This window comes from Lycorma delicatula, chromosome 6, assembly GCF_047948215.1.
Source record: "Lycorma delicatula isolate Av1 chromosome 6, ASM4794821v1, whole genome shotgun sequence".
In the NCBI taxonomy this organism is placed as follows: domain Eukaryota; kingdom Metazoa; phylum Arthropoda; class Insecta; order Hemiptera; family Fulgoridae; genus Lycorma; species Lycorma delicatula.
In genome coordinates this window covers 49252921-49279252 of record NC_134460.1, presented here as the reverse complement: position 1 = coordinate 49279252, position 26332 = coordinate 49252921, and the positions used below count along the sequence as shown (strand labels likewise).

Here is a 26332-nt window from a genome sequence, read left to right as displayed (position 1 = left end):
ATTGTTACTTGAGGTTTTACCGATAACTCAGAAACTTTAAATTAAACATATTGAAATAAAGATATTTTAAAATAATGATTTATTTTCATTTTTGCAACATAGTTAAGAGAAAAGGGCAAGCATTCACTACCAGAAGGATTGAAATTAAATCATTGCCTTCTAGCTGCAGTAGATGATTTCTTTTTCAGCAATCTGGTTTACCTTCATTTTACCCATATTATAAGGAAATAAGCATTTCTATCTTTAACTTTCTCCCACCAATTTTCTCTTACCTTGTCCTTCCTTATTTCTCCAAGCCCTCTTCTCAGATGTTCTGCTACCTTAACATTCTGTCTTACCTTGGTTTCTTCTCTCTTTCTTTTTTTTTATTACTTTGAAATTGTAATTACAACATACTCTTCACATCTTTTGTTTCACATGAAGAAACAATCTTAGCCTACAAAAAAAACCCATACCAATAGATGAACATGTCCTTTGGATACTTTATCATATGCTTTCTCAAGATCTATGAAAACCATACACAGTTCTGATTATATTTTTCTATACTTTCTTATTGTCTTGATGTAAATATCTTTTGCTCTCAAATCTGCTATGAAACCAAATTTCTCCTCTTCGGCCATTTTTTCTTATGTTAACATTATATCTTCTATTATTTCTCACCTTTTACTAAATAAAAAATTAACTTTATTCTAGTAAGCGTAGGTAGTTTTATGTAACATGTACTCAAGAAGGCTTTTTTAACCGTTGATTTACTGGATAGTTAATACATAAAACCTCCAACAGAAAATCCTTTTAAATTTTATTTCACTTTTATCACAAATGAAAGGGTAAGAAGTAATGAATAAACTAACAGATAAGATTTTGTTATCGCTACTTAATGGATCATATTGGTAAAATCAACTACTTTACTCTTCTTAATGGTGAAATCAATTACAACTTGTTACTGTTAAAAGATTAATAAAAGTTATTCAAATTTTATTGGAGTTTCCCATTTTTTCTGACTTTAAATATTTCTGTAGCAGTAGTATACGAGTGACAGTTGTACATGAAATCAAAGATCATTCCCTATTTATTTTTTAATTTATTCCCTTAGTGACCACAATCTTAGATTAAGCACGTATGTACTCATCAATCAAAGAAAGGCATTATCAATTCTGAATGTAATTTTCTTTTGCTCTCTCCATTTATGTTTTAATCCTTATAGAATAGCTTCCTTTTTTTCAAAAACACTTTTGTTTTTGGTACTATTATGTGAAGATCTATTTGATGATCTTACTTTCTGGTGGATGGTATGCAATGATCTTTCTATGATGTCTTTTCAATCATCCTGTTTTCTGTTTAGAGGTAAATAACAATCTCTTCTAACAATTCTGATTTGTATTGAGTGGTATGCTGCAGTGTTTCTGTTCAATATTTTATTTTTGAGTATGTCCATAGTCAATTGACTGTGGTCACATGGTTTACATAGTCACAGAGAAAGGAATTTCCCTGTGACCATGATCTGGTACCTATACCAAGAATATATTTAAGTTGGTTTGGGAGCAAAAACAGTTTAAATAAGAATGAGACTTATTTTACCCAACTTGAACCTTATCATCTGCTGCAAGTATATTATCACAATAAAGTGTTACCAATATTAAATCAGCAGCTTTCTTTTTAATCATTTGAAGTCATAGTTACGGTAATTAGACACCACTCTAAGTTGGATTTTTATGAAAATATTGACATTGTTTTGGTAGTTTAACTTAATATAATAAATATTTTACAATCTGTCCAGAAATTTGTCATCTTTTACTAACTGTGCAGAAGCTAAAGTAGCAATTTTTTCTTCTACCTTTGATGGCAGCAATTATGTTTAAACTGATATAATTAATTTCCAGATATTCACTATGGAATGCAAATTGTGTGCTCCACAAAATGTTTTACTTTATATTACCAACAATGATGCTGTTAATAAATATTTTATAACTAACTATATTAGTTTCTTACCTTAATATGGTGGAACATAACATCTTCACACCTGTAGAAGAAACATATGGCTATCCCTTTATCTTCACATTTTTATAAGCATAATCTTCAACCTGATTTTACAATTGTATTTGATTAGATGAATGAGTAAAGATTAATCATTCAATAATTGTTGAGCGTTGTATTTTGAACAACCCTGGGAATTACTTTCTAATATAAACATTTTTTCAGACATATGTTCAAATACATGTATTTGCTTATATAAATCTTTTCAAATGTATCATGATTGGAGATTGTACAGTATATAAATCCTGTCAAAACCAGTCTCTTATAAGCAAATCCTTCTAATCCATTTTTTCTTTCTATAATTTTGATTTTTCACTGGTCAACCTGAGATGGATGAGACCTAATGTTAATAATTATACTTGGTACCTGTGATGAGAAAATAAAAATAACAAAAACTTGTAAATATTAGTCTTATATGAATTAACATTTATTTCAGTTTTATCTGTAAATTCTAGAATTATCTATAAATTAATCTTTTAATTAACTATCTAGTCTTTTCTATTTATTTGCAATTAACAGATTTTTCTCGGTTATTAATTGTTTGTCTAGCTTTGAGTTATTTAAATTAATGTTAGTTGCACTTTAGCATAATTGTTATGTAAATACATTTGAGAGTAATGATGTAATATCATATTGTTCATTTTTTTATTATTAGGTGAACCAGGAATAGATGGAACCCCAGGACTACCTGGGCCTCCTGGTCCTCCAGGGCCACCAGGGTCTACTGACATTACCGAAATAGATGTAAGCAGTAACATTTTTTTAGTATGTTTTACCTGGGCTTATTTTTTTACCTGGATGATACTTATCTAAGCCTTAAATTATATTTATAATAAAAAAATTTGTTTTTATTTTTATGTAACATATTTATTTAAATTTTTTATTGTTTTATTAAATCAATATGCAGTGATTATTTTATAATACAATCATATGAAAGTACCTTAATTTTTTAATTTCAGTAAAGGCTTATATATTGCACTGTCAAGCTTTCTCTTTCCTGTGTTCTTTTATTCTGCCATTTTTTTCTTTATTCATCTTAAATTAACTACTCCAATCTTGAATTGATTCTACATTTTTTGTTGATTTTATGACCATGATATGTAAAGTATATGAGGGGTGAAACAGACACTACTGAAAGACCACCCTTACAGTTTCTCTGTGCAATAATACTACCACTTATAAGCAACTATGGATCTGATCCTATCACAGAGCAACTATTCTGCAGTATGGGAACCTAAATCTGACCTGACAGAGAAGAGCTTGCCCTAATTTTGGCACTACAAATTTCCTCCCTGCTGTAAGTGATAACGCCATCATTGGCTGCCATGACCAAACCTTAATCTTCTGACAATGATTTTTGTATTAATTTCATCAAAACGTAATTATCCATGTACATGATACTCAGGATTAACAGTCGGTCATATGCAGATTGCATTCTTCTCAAATTTAGATCCCTTCATGATACAGGACTGTATGCATCATCTAAACTAATTCATCAAAAAAATTGGCTCTGAACTTGACGTATCGCCCAGAGTTGCTTTTTCAAAAACATCAATAATATTCAGAATGTAGCTACTCCCTTTGGTAAGCACGGTGAAAGTGTCACTGGTAGTACACAATATCAGTAGCACTATTAGTGCACTCATGCTGATGTGCAATATTATATTTGGCTCAAGAAAAAAAATTAATTATTTCACTTCAAATGTTTCCAAGTAAGTCTGGTTGGTCTATGATGGTAATTAAACTTGGAAACAGACAGCTGTACCATAACCCTCTGGGTTGGTCTAGTGGTGAACTTATCATTGCAAATCATCTGATTTTGAAGTCAAGAGTTCTAAGGTGCAAATCCTAGTAAAGACAATTACTTTTATATGAATTTGAATACTGGATTGTGGATACCAGTGTTCTTTGGTGATTGGGTTTCAATTAATCACACATCTCATGAATGGTCGACCTGTACAAGTCTACACTTCATTTACATTCATACATACGATCCTTTTTCATCCTCTGAAGTAATATCTTATGAGGGTTCCGGAGGCTAAAAAAAAAAAGAGATAGCCATATAATTTACAGGATGAATTCTGCCAAATACCAGTTGTTGACAGCCATTCTATTGCCAATAACATGACACTAATAGACACTTTGAACTAATGAAACCAATGTTTTCTTTGAAGTTACTCTAATTCTTGTATGTGCTTTGTAAATTTGTTACTAGGTAAACACAGAGGTGATGTCATACATTAATGGACCTAAACAACATGTTTGCAAAATTTGAATGTTCAATCTGCCTAACAGATTAATTGTATTTTCCAAGGAGCTATATACCTTATTTGTGTCTATATCTCTCATTTTGAATTCATTCAGCCATATCAGTGTTTTGTGTTGCAGTTGGTGTAATTCAAGCAGTTAAATATTCACAACTTATTCACTGGTTTTAGATAAATATTAAATTATGCTAGTGCTTGGCACTAGAACACATATGCATATATTAGAGTAATGTACATTGAAACCAAACATATTTTTTCAGATCTTTAGCTCATTTGAAATCTAAATCTTTTTTCATGGAGTGGTCTAAGAATGGCTTTCATTATTCTTATGGGATCAGATATTTTTTACAATATCTTAAACAGATGACGTGTTTGTTTTTTGCACTTTGCACTTAAGAATTAATATTTTTGATTGATTCTTTGGATCCTTGAACTAGTATATACTACATAATGTATTTAGTTAGCTGCTTCTTTAGTGGTTGGGTAAAAAATTGAACTTGTAGCATTATTCATGACTAAAATGTTTACTAGTCGAACTTAAGTTTAATTTATCTCTTTTTTTCTTCATAGTTGCTTTAATACCACTTATTTTTTCCACATATTCATGATAAAAAAAATGTTAAGAGAATAAATTCCACCCTTGTTTTGCTTATGTTTCTCTGCCAAGTTTTCATCTTTTACTGAAGCTATTATTTTATACTCAAAAAATGTTCTCCTAACCACATTCAGCTTTTTAAAGTTCTATTAATATATTTTTTTACATAATTTATTATGTTATTAACAACCATGATTAAAATATTATATCTACTATGAAATATGTATTTTTTTATAAGAATTTATATGTATTTTTTTTATTCTAATGCCACACAGGGAAGCTGGGATTCAAGAGCTATTGCTAAGGTATTACTGAATGATTACTAAACGAAATCAGTTGTATAATACTTTTTTAATAAAAAAAAATTTTACTTCTTTTCTTTTAGATTTCTATTTTAAACATAAAATAGAGATAAAAATAAAATAAGAATAGAATTGACGATAATCCTTGTAAGTTCATAATTTAAGTTCATTATAACATAAAGCAGTTCCAAGATTCATTTTCACAATTATGTTGAAAATTTTCCAGCTTATGTTCAAATAAACATGAATAGCAGTTGACTGCTTTTTCTCAGTCTAATACTAGTATAATGCTATGAATATACATAATTTTTCATGAAAGTACTTATGGGATCCTGCATCCTCAGTCATGACTGAAATAATTCTGTTATTTCATAATAACAGAAAAAGTAGTACACGTTTATCTAAAAATAAAAATACTAAAATAATGAAAATTGTGTATTAATTTAAATGACTGCTTTTATCTGTTCCCATTGTTATAAGACCATCTCTCTGAAACACTGTCTGATGGTTTGTCAAGTTGAAATTTTGTTTGCATTTATACAGTGCGTAATACAGTGCGATCATTTTATCGCATGTTATGTGCATTATTTGAACTGACTCCAGGGAAAGGTTTGTAAATTATCGTCAAGATAGGAATATCATACGGAAGTACACAATGAAATTAGACCTATATGCATACCGAATACATTGCATACAAGAACTGAAGCCCCCAGACACTGTTAAAAGAATACAGTATTGCCAATGGTTTATCAACCAGGTGGAAAGTAATGGAATGGGCATACTGGATAATGTGTTTTTTAGTGATGAGGTGTATTTTCACCTTAGCGATTACATCAATAGTCAGAACAATAGATATTGGTCAACACAAAATCCAGACATCTTACACGAATCACTGCTGCACTCACAGAAGGTAGGTTTGGTGTGCTATTTCTCAGCAACAAATAGTGAGCCTGAATTTTTTTTTACAAAACACTTGACAGTCCAGCATACCAGGATATAATACACAATTTGTAGCTCTTCTCTAGTCTGATCAACACTATTGTTACCTGCAATGAGAAGGAAAAATGTGCCATACATCCAAAAACACCATGGAATTTTTGGAAGAAATGTTTGGTGATCATATAATCTTATAAGATCTGTGTCCTTTTGTTCCCCTGACATATCATCACCAGACTTCTTGCTCTGGGGTTGTTTAAAAGGATGTGTATATTGAGCAATATTACATGGGTCATATTCTTTAAGACCTGGAGCGATCCATTACTATAGAGATGAAGTCCGTTAGCCTTGATGTCCTACAAAGGGTGTCAAACAATATGGTGCAATGGGTTCAGTCCTGCCTTCAGAAAAATGGTGGACGATTCCAATACTTGCTGTAATACATTACCAATTATGCATAACTACATTCAATGAATCAAATAAAATGTGAGTATCTCTTTATTATTGTCCATAGTGGAATAATAGTGTAGTATCATGGTGTGTACAATAAAATGATTGGACTGTATTTTTCTAATATTTTTAATTTTATTCTCTTTATTAATTTCTAAATTTGTGTTAATATCAGAAATCAGAATGTTTATTGCTTATTAAATGGTCTGATATATTAGATAAACCTAATTTATTATTCTTTTTAATTTCTATAATGTTCAAGAAATCCAGTTTTAAAGGATCTATTTGTTTTTTCCTGTATAAATACTATCACAATCATTACATTTAATTTTATAAATTCCATACAGAATATTTTATTATTATTATTATTATTAGTTTGTTAATTAAATATTTCATTATGTCATTATTACATTTGTATGCCACTTTAAATATTTCTTTACTGTAAATTTTAGTAATATTTTCAATGACGTTATTAGTGTATAGATACTTTATGTATATACTCGTATTTTCACTATTTTATATCTTATTATGTATTGATTGTAAGGTAGGTAAGTTATTTTGTTATTGTGTTTTGATAATTGTTTTTTTTATAAATATTATTAATTAAAGTAGTATCATATCCATTTTCAACTGCTATGTATTTTATGATGTTAATTTTATTATTCAACTTTTCTTTGTTATTATGTGTGCATTTGATTGTTCTATTAATCATATTTGTATATTTGTTAATTTTATGAGAACAAGAGTGATTGATTTTTTTATGAATTGTAGGAAATATTAGAAATTAATAAAGATGAAATAAAATTAAATATATTAGAAAAATATTATACATACACTTTCAAACAAAATTTCAATTTGATAACCCATCAGACATTGTTTGAGGGTGATAGAACTTATAAAAACTGCATCAGTTAGAAGCACTAACTTAAATTTTTAATATGAAATTATCATTATTTTAGTATTTTTATTTTTAGTTTTTTATTATGCAGTAACAAAATTATTTCAACCATGCAGGATCCCGCAAAAGTACTTTAATGAAAAATTAAGGTAAGGTATATCTTATCTCGGTATTCTGTACTAGGTGGTTTATTTAATAGAATTTAAATATAATTTAACAGTGAGAAGAATAATATGAATCTTAAGAAATTTAATTTCAGTAAAATAATGTGTGTGTGTGTGTGTGTGTGTGTGTGTGTGTGTGTGTGTGTATGTGTGTGTTAGATTTTAAATTAAACAGAATATAATTGTTCTAGTTCAGAAAAAGAAAAGGCTGCTGTCTGTATGACATAAATTGTAGCCAAATAGTACAACAATTAATTATGTTGGCAAGAATAAGAAATTATGCCTTGAAGGAAAAATATGATAGGTTATTAGATAGATAGGTCAGTACACGAAATAGGTGGTAGGGAATTAGAGTAATTTTGCTAGAGTATGGGTAAAACGTACAAGGAGGGTAAGTATAGTTGGTAATAGGGGGCTAATTTCATAGGGCAAGGGTGATAGGCAGTAGGAGAGTACCTATTGGTCTTTTCTTTTTTTTATATATTTGTCTGCATTTTACTATTCACATGTGGAAAAACAAAATGCAGCTGCAGAGAGCATCAAACAGTTAGACATGAAGTACTTAGAGAAATACAGAGACAGCAAATAACTTCATTCAAGTTCCAATGGCATCGATAAAAAGTAATTTATAAATTTAGGTGTACAATTAAAATTTTCTTTGTATAATAATTTGACTGTTGTTAACCTTATACGTTTAACTGTTCTCCAATCAAAGTTGTACTTCATTTCATGGTATTTTTATGGTGAACACTAATAGTTAATAAAAATATTATCCATTTATTTTCACAGTTATTTAGGACTTATCTACAAGTAAATAAAATAAATTTTTATTATTATTATTATTATTATTATTATTATTATTATTATTATTATCACTTATAAGAGTGATGTGATTAAGATAAACTAATTATTTAATTGTAAATAAATATAATTCTAAATTTCATTCATAACAATAAACAATATAGAAAATTTGAATAGCACATATATTGGTAAATAAAACAATTTTTTTTTTTTTTGTTTTTTTATTAGGAAAATAATCCTGTTATTGATAAAGTATTGAGAACAGGAATGCCAGGACCAAAAGGTGAGCCTGGAAAAGATGGTAATGCTGGAGCAAAAGGAGAACGAGGGCTTCCTGGTGCTAAGGGAGAAAGAGGCGAGAGTGGTGCTAAGGGTGGTAAAGGAGAAAGGGTAATGTTTTTTATTAAATGAAGAAACACTGGTTTATATTCTTAATGATATATTTTTAGATGAGTATAAAATAAAATTGTTTTTATACAACTTTCTCAAGTTTTTAAAAATTTTTCTTTCTATTAATTGTATTTCTTGAAATTTTTTTATATTCGATTGATGCACCTTCATTTAAGTTAATATTTTTTAACAAATCCTGTTTTTAGAACCTATGTATTGGCATTATTTTTTATGAAATCTTGTATTTTTATTTTCATGTAAAATATTCCTTTCTGTTTCCCATATGGATTATGAAAATGTTCCTCATGGAATTATCTTATAGTTGTATCAAAAACATACTCAGTTTTGTTAAGAAAGATTAGAAGATCAAGCTTACCTGTTGGTTAATCCACCCAGTAATTGTTGTTAACCCCCAAGTTGGACCCATTTTTATACCCAGTTGAATAGGAAATTGAGAGGATTCTAAGCAGAGTAGTCCCAATCATACAGTACCTATCAGTGAACTAAACCTACAATGGACTACAAGGTTCTCCTTGGCATAGATTCTGGAAACATCAAACCAAAATTTACAGAAAATCTAAGAAGGGATCAAGAATAACAGAAAGGGATGTGTGTAAGAAAGGAACAGTCAAAGCAAAATGAGAAAAAAAAAATTTCCAAAGCACTACTCAAGGATCCTTCAATAGATGCCCACAGAATCATGGGATATTAAAAATATTCAACCAGACCCAACTAAAGGATACTCTTAACTTTCCCACAAAGAGTATGTAATACCTATAGTAACCCAGTGTTTACTGAGTTTTTGTATTTTAATTTTTCCAGTATTTGTCTGGAATCAGTATTACATAGTTTTCCCCAAGCTTCTTCCTCTTTGTGAAATAATTAATAACTGAATATTCCTTTAATTAAACGATACAAATAAATAATAGTTATGGTCACTTGAGTTCTTAGTATATATATAAATAAATATTTTACTCTATTTGGTTCATAATAATTCATTACATAGATCAAGTCAGAAATGGGTAGGTGCCCTACTCCATGGATAAAAAAAAGGAATAGCTTTAGCATTTGCTGGGATAGATCAAGAGAAACAATTTAAAACTATAATCAGAGCAGTACTACAAAATATACAATTACAATTATAAAATAAAAATAAAGATGGTTTAATAATTTAAAATAATAAATAAATTAAATAAATGAAGATTTTAAATAAAATAACAAATTAATAAGTAATTCAGAAGGCATTAATGAAAATTTGATCACGTATTGTTCGTTGGACTAAACAGTGAGGTAAAAAATTAAGATTTTTTATAAGTAATATTTATTATTTTATTACATGTTGGTATAATTTAAAAATTCACTGAAAGTGAAGTAATGTTTCTCTAAAAGAAAATCATTTAATTTTATTTTAAATAGCTTGGTGGGAGATCTTTTAAATTAGTTGGTAATTTACAAAAAAATTGTAATAGAAGCATTATAAGATCCTTTCCCTTAAGCCAAATAATTTTTCTGAATTATACAAAGATAATATTTTTGTAATTGGTTGATGAGATGGCTGTTATAATTTTTTAAGTATAGCTTTTTTCTTTATTTTGAAAGTTGAACATTTTAAAGTATGGATAAGTTAATAATTTTTAATTTATTAAATCATTTTTAAATCAAGCTCATTTTTGTATTTTGAAAATTATTCAGTCTTTTGGAGAAAATCTCTCTCTCTCCCCGCACGCGTGCATGTGTGTGTGTGTGTGTGTGTTATATTTCAAACTGAATTATACATGTCTACATTTCATATGGTTATACAGGTAGACAATAAATATTTAATATACATAAGTATTTTATTAAGATATTTCTAAGCAAAACAGTATGGTTCAATTATGCTATAAATTATTCTGTTTGATTATCCTCCAAGTACTTGTCATGCAACAAAACATCAAAAATTTCATACGACAAGATTCATATTTCTATAACAATTATGTAGTATGGTTCATTCTATTTACAAAGATAGACGTATTTTAACTTGGTGTGATCTAATCTCAGTACTATATCAGGAAAAAAGACAATGAAAACCTTGTTGGAAATCAATGCAATAGAACAATAGAGTTATTTTTTTATGTATTTTTAAAACATATGAACATACAATCAATAATATTACTAACTGCTCTTTAAAGTTTATTCGATTTGAAATATTTATTTAAAAAAAAAAACTACTTTAATTATTGCTACTTTTATAGGGTCATCAAGGTCCCCCTGGAAATCAAGGATTCAAAGGTGAACCAGGAGCACCAGGTGTTGATGGCATGCCAGGATTTCCAGGAGAAAATGGTCGTCCAGCATCTAAAGGAGAAAAGGGTAAGTCACTTTGTAATTTTTTTTAATAATAAATTGATTTTTTCATCATTGTCACTGAATTTTGATTTTAGAATTTAAGATGTATTTTAGTTAACAGGCCGGACTAAATTAGCCCAATAGATACCTCAGCCACTTTGGCTGTTTATGTGATCTCTTGATAAGATATTTCATTCTTAAGCCTCAGAGGCACTTCATTAATCCCCAATAAAGACTCAGCTGCCATGTCAGCTAGTAGAAGGGAGCTGGTATGGAATAAAACATCATATAGAACCTTGTGTGTTATTCTATTTTGATTAGCTCAAATCTTTCTCTATAATCAATATCTGACATAGATCCAAACAGAATTTTAAGACATTTAACTATAAAAAACCATCAAGAAAATTAAAATCATTCAATCCCAACCCTAATCTGATCCAAAATAGTTATTTTCTTTATCTCTTGGTCATCTTATGTAGTAGTTATGATTAATGTGGAATGTATAAACATACACATATAATATACTGCTTCAGTGAAACAAACATACATACACACACCCAAAAAACATTACGCTCCTTTTCAGGCAGTCTTGTAAAAAAGGAAACTGCAGCAATATTTGCCTGGATGGGTCAAGGGAAAATGTGGTAAAACCTTGATCAGAGCAGCTCCACAAAGTGAATAATTAATCATAAAATAAAAAATAGGCGTGGTTAAAATCCATATTAATCATTTAAAGTATCAACATATGAAATTAAATTTATAAATTTAAAGTTAACGTTTTTGACAAATGTTTAATTAACACAGCTTAATTAGTTAAATATTGATAACTGTATATTAGTATTATTGGAGAAAAGAAAGAATGTTCCCGTAGCCATATTGTGACATCATGAATGCTGAAAACTTATGAAGTAGTAATTTCCTTGATATAATTATTAGTTAACAGATGACACTGATTTCAGGAACTTTTTGAAGGTGCTTATCCTTCGAATCCAGTAAAGCTAACCTGAGGCCTTCGATGCTCAAATTTTTGATTATTTTATTTATTTGGTAATAATTATTTATTATTGCACAGAAAATTGACAATTTATGTATTACTATGATCATTAGATCATAGCCATTAATCATTTGATTTGATGCTAATTTCTATTCCTTTCTATTCTATACTAACTTTAACCTCAGCATAAATACTACATTCTTCTGATTTACTAATAGTTTTTGGTTTAATATGTATTTTGTTTTTTTTTTTTATGTGAGTATAAGATTTTTGTTAGCCTATACACTTTTGCCTACCTAATTAATAAACTGATTTTTGTCTGAAGATATATACTATTAAAATGGAAGAAATATTTTATTCTATCCTGTAATTCAAGTTGATTATCTACTGCTGCCTAAGACAGGTGATATGCTTTCTTTGTAGCCATTAATCATTTGATTTGATGCTAATTTCTATTCCTTTCTATTCTACACTAACTTTAACCTCAGCATAAATACTACAACTTCAGCTATATATATATTTTTTGGATAAATTTCAATCTTCATCTTCCTCTATACATCCCTCCATTTCCAAATTAATTAAAACTGGATATCTTAATATACATGACCCACCAATCTAGTTTGCCTTTTACAAAATTCTGCCATAAACTTGTACAAGTGTAATAGCTCATATAACAAGTGAAGATGGAAAATGAGGACCAAACCACCTTTCACACTAAATACTAAACGTTCTACATGTTTAATTTCTCGAAAGTGGTATCACTGATGTGTTAAATTAATAATATTAACAATTAATGAAATCCACCTTACTAGCACATTGATATGAATTCAAGATCTTTCGGCTTACTTGAAAGCTATCATCAGGAGATAAAATTATTACATTAAAGTCAAAAATTTAATAGATCATAGTTAAAATGTAAAACAGTCATGACTGTCCTGACCTACCAGTATACTGAAGGAATATACATGTACTCTGGTGGATTAAAATGAAATCAAACGAAACCATGTTATCAAAGAGATAATTATTAGATTAAATTGTTACTTCTTTATATTTATATTAAGAATGTTTTTAAATAATGTATCGTTTTTAAAAAATTTTTGTACATTAATTAAATTTTTATTATTACAGTATATATGACATTTTTCCAAATTAGGTGTATTACTTATAAGAAATATCTCAGATTTTCATGAAATTATTATGATTGTATGTATGATCCCATTCTATGTTTGGTTTATTATTTTTAATGCTATTTATGTGCTCTTTTGCACATGTGGAAAATTTGCAATTGGTCATACCCACATATATCATGTTGCAATCCTCACAAACAAGACTGTATACTCCCTGTTTATCAAATTTGGTATCATTATTATATGAGTTTTTATTAAAATTATTATTAATATATTTAATTAATTTGTTATTAGTAGAATATACAAGTTCTTCATGATGTTTGTCTAAACTAGTGTAATACTGAATCGAACTGCAAAGCAGAATAATAATTTTAATTCAATTATTTAATTATTAATGACAATAATTACAGTTTGACACACAATTATAATTGCAATATTTTCTTTATGAGAAATGAGTTTTGTTTTGTATGAAAAATTACAAATTGACCAGGTTTTTAACCCAGAACCTACCAGATGAACGGTAGATGTAACCACTTCACCAAAAAAGTTATGATTGTTTTGTTTAAATTATTATTAAATTAATTTATTTTTAATTTTGTTTATAAAAATTACTTAATTATGTGTAGGTGAACCTGGAGTTGCTGGATCTCCTGGACCACCTGGACAACCAGGACAAAATGCTCCTTTTAATCCTGAAGGTTCTGAATACATAGAAGGAGGAAGTTCTGCAGGTATACTGAATACCAATAGATTATAGATTAATATTATATAATAAATCTAAATCATTTCTCTTAAACTTCAGAAGTGTGAAGTTTTGTATTCTTTGTATTTCCTTCGTTTAGTGTTTTTATTATTATTGTTGTTATAGGTCCCGGTCAAAAAGGAGAAGCTGGTCTAAAAGGAGAGAAAGGTGATTCCGGAGTTAAAGGTGAAAAAGGAGAAACAGGAGATAGTGGACCTCCTGGATTGCCTGGTGCTAATGGCTTACCAGTATGTTAAGATTTTTTTATTCGTAGCTGTAACTTTTATCTAGTCATTGTTTTTATCTATCTGATACTTTATTAAATTTGTAGAGATTATTTACAAACTAATATCTACTTGATGGTTAAATAACACCATTATTTTATGTAGGCTGTAACTTTAAGAACTACTCACAACATTTATTTTTGAACTACTTCTAACTTGTACTTATACATAAAACATTCATATTGGTGAAATATTTTGATAGTTCTAAACATATGACTCATTTTACTTTAGGATTTTTAACCATTAATTAATTTCATTAAATTGTATCAAGATAGCACAGAGGGTTAGTATTTCCCTTTACATGAAAGAGTTGATGGTTTGAATCCCCAATAAAGTAGTTTATAATAATGCGATCAGGTCCTCAGTACTGACTCTCACCTATTATTTTATGGTTGGATTCTAATTAACAATACATTCTTGCCTAGCCAATCCAGTGATTCAAACTAATATCAATTACTTTGAGTGAGTATACCTACACTCATTCCATACATAAAATACACAGCTACCTGCAGGTCACAGTCTGTATGTTTCCATAATTATTATCATATGAATCAAATAATTTTAAAAAAAAACAGGCTGACTATAACAATTTGATATTACTTTGACACCCACCATCATTTACAGATATCTATTTATAATGTGTCTCCCTCATTTTTTTATACTAATTGCCATTAATTTTGTTAATTTTTCAATAATTCAGCTAATTTTTGAACTTATGTTACTTGTAATTTTGTGCATTATATAATAATATGAGTAAATACAAACTAATTAATGAAATAGCATTTACATTTATAACACTGATCACATGTTTCAACAAATTAATATATTAAAAAAAAAAAACCTTTAAGTACTACAGTACTCTAAAAGATCAACAAAGTTCAACATTAAAAAATTGCATATACTATGTAATGTAGTACTACTATATTGAGTATGAAGTTTATCTGATCTGCACTTAAAAATGTTGATAGTTGTGAGTATTTATTTCAGTCTTATTACATTTATACAAATTTAAAAATCTGGATTTGTCATCCCGTAAGCAATAAATAAGTATTAATTGAATTGAAATGAAATATTAATGGTACTTTTTAAATTGAAACTATTTATTTTATGCCATACTATATAGTCTATATCAAGTATGAAGATCCACATTAATAATTACTTTACTATTTGATATTAAAATAGGGTACAACAGGTGAAAAAGGCGAGCCTGGAAGCCAAGGACCTGTAGGACCTCCAGGATTAAAAGGTGAACCAGGACCACCTGGTGTACCTTCTAACATTGCAGGTGAATATATACCAATAAAAGGAGATAAAGGTGATAGAGGGAAACGAGGACGAAGAGGTAAACCGGGTCCTCCAGGACCACCTGGTAAACCTGGAAGTATGGGAGAGATTGGACTTCCTGGATTTCCAGTCAGTTATTAATTTTTTCATTTAATTATATTTGTTATCTTTAATGAAATAATAATTAATTTAGTGTAGTAGTAGTAGTAGTAGTAGTAGCAGCAGCAGCAGCAGCAGCAGCAGCAGCAGCAGTAGCAGTCATATGCATTGATATAACATATAAAACTGACTGTCATATGCATGGACTGATGATGACATTTAGTGTCATGATAAATCCTTTTTCTTTCTCTTTTGTGTTTAATAAGATTGGAAATTTGTGATCAGCTGAACCCATGGGTGTATTGTTGGACAAATATTAAACATGTCTTGATTCCTTTAGATAGACAAGGAAAAAGTTATTTGGTAACTCTAATTACAGTTAACACTGCAGCAGTGCAGTCACATGTTAACACCCTGCTCAGATTGAAGATTTGAAGTAAAAACAGTTCTAATGTCACAAATATGAAAACTGAGATTTTTAATAAATCCTCTAATATAAATTCACTTTAGAGTACATTAAAGTGTTCTATTTTATAGTTGCTGTGATGATAGATTGCCATATATCCTGTAACTGCTATGGTAATCTACTCAAATAAGGGTCTTTGTATGACAGTCTTTGTATTTTTAAAATATTTCAGATTTGTTTTTTTCCTGTTTTTTAGTGTTTTTTTTAATTATTATTTCTGATTTAAAAGTATTTCATTGCTGAAAAGAAATTTAAAACAAATTAAACAAAAAACAATTTAACTAGTGAGATTAAACTTGTGTTATTGTTAATGTAATTACCATATATTAATCATCCTGAATTATTAACACTATTGTTTAATAACCCATGTTGCACTTAGTACATTTTCCTTATTAAGTTTAGACGTAAATTTTTCAATAAACTAAAGTGTTTTAAGTAAAATTGATGATATACAAACTACATTTTAGATAATGTTCCACTAAATACCTTGTACAATTACTGACATAATACATCTTTCTACTAGAATAAAACTTTACTCATTTTCTCAAACAATGAATTTTTTGGGGTACTTGGATAATCTTTAATTTCAATTCCTTTTTAATTAATGTTCCTTTTAACTTTTTAATTAAAGTTATGTACAAAAAGATTGGCTAAAAAAAATGTTTAAATGTGAAAAACAGAAAGTAAAGTTTCAATAAATAAAAAACAGAAAAATTTTCTTGTGCATCACTTTCAGATTCCATCCATCTTTCTCTTATAAAATCCAATGTAGATAATTTTAATTAAATATAACTTTCATTAAATTTTAATTAATTTTCAAAACAATAATCAGTTTTAATTTTAAATTTTATAAAGTATATAAAGCAAAAGAAATGCCTTAAAAACATTTTATGATGCACAAAATGGAAAAACTAATTTTTTTAACTAAAAAGGTTTTACTTAGAAAATTAATTATTTGTTGTGTTTTACCCTTATCTTTTCATTTTAGTTGTGCTTAGGAAGAACTAATTGCATTTTTATGACCAAATGCTCTTCTGACATCAACCTTGTAGACAATGCCTACAACATAAAATGTAAATAAATACATTTGAATGCACCTACATAAGTAGGTGCATCATTTCTGTGTATGGTACACAAGATTATTATACTCTTCACTATGTAGTACATGTGTAATAACATATACAGGTACATGAAGGATATGATATATATCCACATACTTTTTCATCACTATATATTTGTATACTTAAGTTATTTTATGTACACTTATATAAATAAGCATAAATATGTATAATGTTTACTTTATATTTATTAACATACTTTATATTACTGTATATACTATATATTAGTGTTACTATATTTGATTTGTGTACTTAATTGTTATATAATGTTTATTAATATTTTTATGTTTATTTTTTTGCTATATTTTGAAGGACTCAAGTGTAAGTTTATTTTTATTACATATTAACTATAGAATGAACATTAGGATTAAAATTTACAGTATTAATTAGTCTAATCATTTAGGTGTTCTATATCTGAATTATGAAAATAATGTAATAAAAATGTCAGTAAATTTTGTAAAAGTATTTTTTATAAAAACATTTAGGTCATTGGATCATAAATCAGCAAAATGAATTTTGTAATCCACGAGGTATATGTGAAAAGTAATGAGATTGGTAACACTGCGATCTGGCAACGCTACCTACCTGTCTGTGGTAGACCGGTTTGTTCATCCCTTCCACATACTCAGTACAAGTTTCAACTCCATTCAGTCAACACATTATTTTTGACAGCGCTATCAGTGAAGTTGTGTTTTTGTTGTGTGTTGTATTGGAATTTAGAGCAGCGTTGTGCAATCAAGTTTTGTATTAAACTTGGGGAATCTGCGAGTGTGACCTTTGAAAAGTTGAAACAGGCCTATGGGGGGAACATTGCTTATCAAGAGCACAAGTTTTCTGCTGGCCGAGAAGACGTTGAAGATCAACCTCGCTCAGGGAGACCTTCAACTTCAAAATCTGACAAAAATGTTGAGTGTGTGAGGGTTCTTGTGAGATCAAACCATTGTTTAACAATAAGGATGATGAGTGAACAGTTAAATTAAAACCCTTTCACCATACATCAAATTTTGACAATACGATTTGGACATGCAAAATTGATGCTGAAAAACCTCACAACAGAACAAAAGGACAATCGAATAAACGTGTGCGTTGATCTTCTTGAGAGGATTGACAATGACCAAGAATTCATCAATCGTGTGATCACAGGTTATGAATCCTGGATATTCGAGTACGATCCTGAAACAAAGCAGCAAAGCGAAAAGTGGCACACTACGGAGTGTGCCACAATCATCTCTGTTGAGGAGATGACGGCATCTCCTCAACCAAAAATATATCAATGAGCAAATCAAAGATCAAATCCATGTTGATTTGCTTTTTTGACAGTAGGGGTATCTCCAGGACAAACTGTCAACCAAGTGTTTTACAAAGGTGTCCTTGAAAGCCTCAGGAAAAGAGTGATTCGCGTGAGACCAGCATTGCATGCCCCGTGTCACACGGCCATTTCCATCAGGAAAGTTTTGACCTCAAAATGCATTCCTATGGTTCCTCAACCCCCCCTATTACCTGATTTGAGTCCTTGTGACATTTTCCTTTTCCCGAAATTGAAACATGTCTTAAAAGGACGTCATTTTGAAACTCTGGAGAACATTCATAAGACTGTGACCAACCAGTTAAAAGCCCTACCAGTTGAAGTCTTCCAGCGCTGCTACCAAGAGTGGGAACAATGACTCCGCTGGAGTATAGCTACCCAAGGGAACTACTTTGAAGAGGATAATATTATTGCTTGAAAAAAATAAAACTTTGGTAAGTAAAAAGTCAGTCTCATTACTTTTCTCACACACCTCGTATACCAAGATGTGTCAACAACATTTTCTAAAAAAAAATTATTTTCTTAACTATTTTATTTTATTAAAGCTAGAACTGAGTATTCACTTCCAGCTTTAATCAATGTCCACCTCTTACAGGTTTATTTAATACTACAATATATTTAGTTTTTTCATCTATCTTCATAAATACTTGAAGGGTGGTAATAGAAGTTATATACAATAAAATTAAATTAAAACCTTCTGGTTTAAATAAAGTTTTAGTTTATAATAACAATAACATAAATATCCAAAAACTTATATTTTTAATGTCTAACTGACAAAAAAAAGCAAAGGATTGAGTTATGTGCCAATGAATATACATTTCCCACAATTTCTCTCCTTAAAAACATTAAAAAAGCAGATTTTTATGTAACTTCTCTGTAAAATCCCTAATAAAAATGTAAGGTGTAGTTCATTAGTAAGCAACAACTGGTTATTAAGAAAACTAACTTATTCATTTATTATTAGTGATTCAGTATTTTTAAAACCTAATTTTTTCCTTTATAATCCATTGTTTGTAAAGTACTTTGATCTAATTTATTAACAGGGATTTTAATCAGTTCAACTTTGCTGATTTCAGCAGCATATCCTTAAAAATTGTTAGAACCAATCCACTTCATGACAGGAAGGAAGAAATAAAATCACACAGTGGAAGATCATCTACGCTGATGAAATAGCCTGAATATTTTTTGCCTTGATTGGGCTTGTAAATCACTGTTGTTTTAACTTGTCGATTATTGTTTTATTATATGATTAACTGTGGATTAGATAATTACTGGACTGGTTTATAGGAAAAAAAAGATCTCCCTTTCTCTTTTACTAGTCCAAAATTGTGTGTATAAATGTTTTTTGCATTAATCAACATTTTTGAGGCCTGGAACTTACCTTGCAAACATTTTAGAGTTCCTTTAGTTTTATATAACATTTCTATACACTGTACTCTGTGAAATATTTGTAAAAATTATACCTGTAAACAACAAATTTTGTAAACTTTTGTATTCAATTGTTCAAGAAAGACTGTCTGTGCGCAAGGGCTTTCACTTTTCTCTTGACAAACATTTGTTCAATTTGATCAAATTCATAATGGTTTTGCTTGATGTTTCCTTCACTTACTAATTTCATTCTTAAATTTCATAAATTCACACAGCCCATAAATTTCACAGTTCACAATAAATTTCAGTAGAAACACCTTTTCCATTGAAAAATCAAATCCTGACCCTGCAGGGGAAGACACCCTCCAGTGATGGTTTTGGCCATGTTACCTTCTCCATACCTAGTCCTTATGGGATTCACTGGAGGTCATCTTCAGTAGCTCAGCATTGACATCTTTTGATCTAGCCTCAGCCAGGATGCTACCGATGCGAATACCACAAGTGACATTCCCATCAGTGTACTACTAACTATCATAAACTCATAAGGAAAACACATCATGCCAAATCTTAAATAAGACTGAATGGATTACATGGTAATGAAGGAACTAACTATCTACCTGAAATAAGCAAAAGTAAGTTCAGCACGCAACACGAAACATAAAATATAATGCTTAAAACAAGACACTAAAACATAATAACAGTAACAACACTAACACTAAACACAAGACAAAATCAACAGCAAAACATAAATAATATAACACGACAACAAAACTTAAAGGAAAACCCAAGCAGAACCCTAAACCCCCTCAGCAATCCTTTCCTTTGGTTGTAAAATGTTCCACAATCACCCAGTTCCTCCAATTAGCATGGCTAACACCGGCCGGCCCTATGATATCAAGCTGACAAATAGTCTTCGTGGTGCACATCAGCTCTTATTTCACAAATTGATATAACACATGGTAAGTGTCATCTAGCTGTCCACATTGCGGACACACTCCAGAATCTACTAAATTCTGCAGTCTGTCCCAAAAAGCACCATGACCAGAAAAATATTGCATCATGTACTTATTACCCACATACCCAAGAGGCGTCTTGCAAACCAACAACATTTGAGAAGAAATCATGGATATAATCCCCACACTCTGCCACACCCTATTTGGCCTGCCACAAGGCATTGCCATGTTAGGGCAGGCCTCAACTGTAAAAAGCACTTCATTTCTTATTAGTAAAAGTTTTTTTTTTAAGGAATTAGTTTCATACTAAAAATCAAATCACAATTGGCTGAATTATTTATTGTTACAAATATAAAGAACATAGAAAAATAACCATCAGTACTGCTGCAACTGAATGAAAGTACGTAGCCATAAAAGTTTATATTATGTAATTCCTGTATTTAGAATTAAATTACATGCAGTTTTATGGTTTAATATATTACTTGATGATAATATGTATTTGGCTTCTAATATACTTCAAAAACACTTCTGTGTACATCTGGTTTTTTAATCTGGCATGTAACTTGCTTTCCACTTATAATTTTATGGAACTTCAGATTCACTGTTTACCTATTATGTATGTGTGCCTCATGTCTCATATCAATTCAAAAAATGGACACCTTTTCTTTAAAGAAATTTTTAAGATTAATTTAATTGGTAAAAAATTAACATGTTTTAGATTATTTTATTAAAAAAAAATGTATAGAACACTGAAATATTTTTTATTATATTTTAATATTAATAAAATTTGTATTTACTTTGACAGGGTTTACCAGGAAGAATAGGTCCTCCTGGAGTTGGTCTTAAAGGAGAAAAAGGAGAACCTGGGCAGTTAACTAACGTTTTTGGTGAAACAATAACTGTTAGTATTATTAAATTATGTGAAATATTATTTTGTATTTAAACATATCTCATACATGAGTAATCATAACAGTGAAATTACCAATAAAATCATTTTTTTATGTCCATTTTTATTGTACCTAACTTATACAGAATGCTGTGGAGGCTTAAATCAGTTCTGCAATTCTTTGGAATGTAAAACTGGTTTTATAAAATGCTGTTTAATTTCAGATTACAACAACTCTGAATGAAGATTTTCTATGTTTGCCTTACAATTAGATTCAAAATGTTTCCAAACCAGTGTTGCTCTTGTAAATAAAATCAACACTAAGCTTCTTGGTGGAATGATGTTATTGCTACATTTATCCAGAAAATTCTTTTTTTCAAGTCCTAAAAACTCATTACCTAATTTCCAGTTAACTAATATAATATTTGATGTTTAGATTATAAATTTATACATATATTTTTTGTATAAATTTTGATATATATATATATATATATATATAAATTTGCATTGTAAGTATTTGATGTATTAAATTTAATTAAACCTACATAGTTTAAAATCAACTACATTACATCTCATTCAACTTTTACAGATTTGTAATATTCAGTCAATAAACAAATACCTTCATTATCACATAGTAGACATAAATTATTTCAGGAAATTAAGTTAACTGTGAAAAGCACTTCAACTTCATTTCTTCAAATTACTAGCAACAGTTTCTTTTTTTTAAGGAAGTTGTTGCTGGAAAATAAGTTTATTACTGAGAAATAATCATATTCAGTTTTTAGGTAATCCAGCAAACTCTACACGATGAAAAAATCTCTTGATGCAAAATATTGATGGTAACTATTAGTTACCAACCAAACACTGTACAAAATGTTGCCATACAAAAACTTTTAAATGTTTTTATTTGCTGTCAAAGAACATTACCAAGGATTAGCACAACCCTGTTTTGATAAATTATTGAATAAAAAAATTATTAGAGTGTCAGTTGATATAAAGCAAATATTAGTAAAACATTTTCATGATTTTTTTAACAAATGACATCTGAAAATTAACATTCATCTGGAAATTGATGTTTATTTTGGTAATGCTATTTTATTTACAAATATTACTTTAAGAATTCAGTTAAAGTAAGGTTATTTGATGTTTGACTCTCAGAAGATAAAACGGGGTTTTTGTTGCATATTCCAGACTACCTTTTCCAAGGAATTTCTACAATTTTGTATAACAACGTTTCCCCTTTGCTGAAGAACCTAACCGCAGTTCTTATAAGAGTTTATGCACGGGATTCATTAGCATTAGTAGAAATTAAGATAAATTGAGTTTAACATAAAATTATTATAACACATTCATTACAGACTTTCTTAAAAAAATATTTCATGAAAGATATTTAGTTGTAATTTGACGGTAAAAAGTTCATTATTTTTAATTACATTTTTGTTTTGGTGCCTTTATCACTTGTTTTCTATCCATACATATCAATGACTTTTCCTGTATTTTTTTTTTTTTTTGTTGATATCACCACATACACTTGAAGCTTGTGCATGGAATATGGAAATGTAGCATATGAAAAATGTCATACCTGTCCAGGATTTGAATCCAGGACCTCCGGATAAAAGACCAAGATGCTACCACTCATGCCACTAAGGCCAGCAAGTGTATTTTCAAGCATATTTTGAATGAAATTAAAAACAAAGCTGGTAGTGAATTGCATAACTTGCATAATTAATTAATAACTTGACCAGCAGTAAGTTATGCATTTTTATTATTCAATCCAGTCAGTTTAAGATCTATTAGTATCCTTGTGACAAAATAATTTCTTTTATTGAAAAACAGTAACCAGTATTACAAATTCTTTTTTATTCATATTTTTTATGCAAAAATATTTATTTCTAATTTTATGAAACATAATTAAATAAAAAATACAGAAAGAACTGATTATCTCTGTACTTGTGGAAAACTTAATGAAAATTAAACAGTGAGTATATTGTGTTCTTGTTCTTTTCCAAACATGTACAGTAACTAAAAGTAAGGCAAGTAAATACAGAATGACTTTTGTTAATATGTCAATCAGTTGCGCCCTATGCTCAATACCTACTTGTATCAACGTTGCTGTAATTCATCTAAGTATTTTCCCAGTTTGTCATTTCTTCAAATTTTTTTTTTCTTCATTTATGTACAATTCAAGTTTTCCAGTAGTATGAAATATAACATTTATATTTAATTCAAATAGAATAGATACTATTCCATTTTTTAAGTTCGTAATAGTTTCCCTATTTGATGTTATTTGAACTCTGAGAACTGAACATGGCATTTTTCCAGGAGTGAGACAATTCCAGATCCAAATAATTTTAATATTTTTGTTTCACTATTTCTGCATTTAATTTTAAAATACATTTGAGCTGCTATTGAGAAAAGCCATTTGTTATTATTTATTTCTTCTATAAGAAGATTATTTGTTTTTATAACTTTTTTAAATATGATTTAATTGAAAAAAATAAGTCACATTTTTCACTTTCATGTTCATTTTTTAGAATGAATCTTTTGTCACAATCCAATACCTTTTTTCTTTTTCAATGCATCAATTTAATTCTTTTATGTACAATGATATATAAAATTGTTCGATGTTATCAGTTATTAATGTCTTTTTCTTTTTTTTATAAATACCAGCTTTTGTTCATTAAATATTTTTGTACTAGTACAATTTTAAATAAAACAAAGTATTGTTGAACTAAAGGAATCTTCTCTAACCATGTAACCAGTAGAATTTTTATCTATTTAAAATTTGAAGTTAATTGTTTGATTATATTACAATCTTTTAATTTAAATTTTTAAAGCCAAGATTATCAACAAAATAAAGTGATAACCAACATTTTTAATATTACGTATATTAGCAACATGATTTTGAGAAATATATTTTCAACTTTTTGAAAATTTGGTGGATCATGCATCCGGGTTGTCTTTATGATTTAGATATTCACTAATATTGATTTTAAATAAACTAAAACCAAGATTTAAAACAAAAATTCAATTTTATAAAAAATTTGGTAGCATCAGAATTTTTTTTTCATTTTAGGTGCTCCCATAATTAACAGGAAGCATTTGGGTAAAATAATTTTTTAAGAAAATAATCCGAAAACGGTAATAATAAATTTAAAAAGAAAATATTAAAATTGTTAAAAAAAAATGACAGCCTTAATTCTAAATAAACAAAGTTTAACTTTGTTTAACTTTGTAAACTTTCTATTGGAATACACAATAGATAAATGCAATGGGAGGCAGATTTAAATTTAAAATAAATTTTTTTAAGTAAAATAAAATAATTTTTGTTACCTCAGACCATTGGAGTTGGTTGGGCAAAAAAAAAATTGGTTTAAGGGCCTGTTAATGTTAATGTAGAAAATATCGATTCAAAAAGCTATTATTAACTCATTTTCTGAAGCAAGATATAACTAAAAAAAGAAAAATAAAGAAGTAAATTTTTGGGAAGGGATGAATATTAAATAATTTTTTTTATAATTTGTGATCTTGTCTTGATAAAAAAAATCTTCAACTTTTGTAAGAAAACTCTTCGCTAAAGTACCCCAGTAAAAATTTGAAATTTTAGTTTGACCAAAACAACCCTACCCGTTTTTCCAGTTTTTACAAAAATTTAATACATTCTTTCCCATGAAGATAGTACTCGTAACTGTCTACCAAGTTTGAAGAAAATCAGTCAACAGGGTCCACAGTTATACACACAAACATCCATCTGACAAAAATAGAATTTTTGGACTCAGGAACATTAAATAAAAAGTTTTTTCATAGACTGTTTATTTCATTTATTTAATTTTTTTTAGACGTCATGAAATATGGCATGAAATATAAAAATGACCATTTTTTTTAGATTTTTTTGACCCATTTGTATACTTTCCCGTCATAGCTTTAGTGGCATATTTAATAAAAATTTGATGGTTTTTGAATGATTTCAATCAATTCTATTAAAAGTCATTTTTATCATTTTATTAATAAATTATTTATTCATGTTAGATTAAGGGAGAAAAGGGAGAACCTGGAAGAGAAGCTATTGGTCCAGAAGGAGCTAAATATATTCCAGTACCTGGGCCTCCGGGACCACCAGGACCACCTGGACCTGCTGGAAATCCTGTAAGTAAAATTACTATCACAAATCAACTAAAAGCATTAAATAACTGATTATTTATTTAAAATTTAATTTATTCAAAAATGAAAACGTGTTTGTTAAACTACTGATTTCATAAACTGCTGGGAATAGAAGCTGAATACTTTAAGTTAATCTGCAACTCTTTTCTATCAAAGGAACTGAAACTGAGAAGCTCAAGGCTGGGCTGTATGACCTACAATTGAAATTCTGCTAGTTTCTTAATCATGGATGGTTTTTATCCTAAAATGATAGGAAGATTAAAGAACAATAATATTAAAGAATATATTCAGTTCTTGAATAAAAGGAAGTTAAAATATTCACTATACCAGTCAAATGAGATTTAGACTTGTGATTGATTTTCAATGGGAACTGTAATTACAC

General features: G+C 28.8%; 1 protein-coding gene across 2 annotated transcripts in view; it reads left to right on the top strand.

Moving 5' to 3' along the window:
• Positions 1-26332, top strand: part of Mp (collagen XV/XVIII-type protein multiplexin) — a 1718393-nt gene that overhangs the window by 1666980 nt on the left and 25081 nt on the right. For both annotated transcript variants that reach the window (XM_075369827.1, XM_075369826.1), the window contains 8 exons: positions 2690-2778; positions 8676-8837; positions 11069-11186; positions 13910-14014; positions 14152-14273; positions 15492-15722; positions 21709-21804; positions 25819-25935. In XM_075369827.1, the coding sequence (XP_075225942.1) occupies positions 2690-2778; positions 8676-8837; positions 11069-11186; positions 13910-14014; positions 14152-14273; positions 15492-15722; positions 21709-21804; positions 25819-25935 (1040 nt within the window). The remainder of the gene's footprint in view (positions 1-2689; positions 2779-8675; positions 8838-11068; positions 11187-13909; positions 14015-14151; positions 14274-15491; positions 15723-21708; positions 21805-25818; positions 25936-26332) is intronic.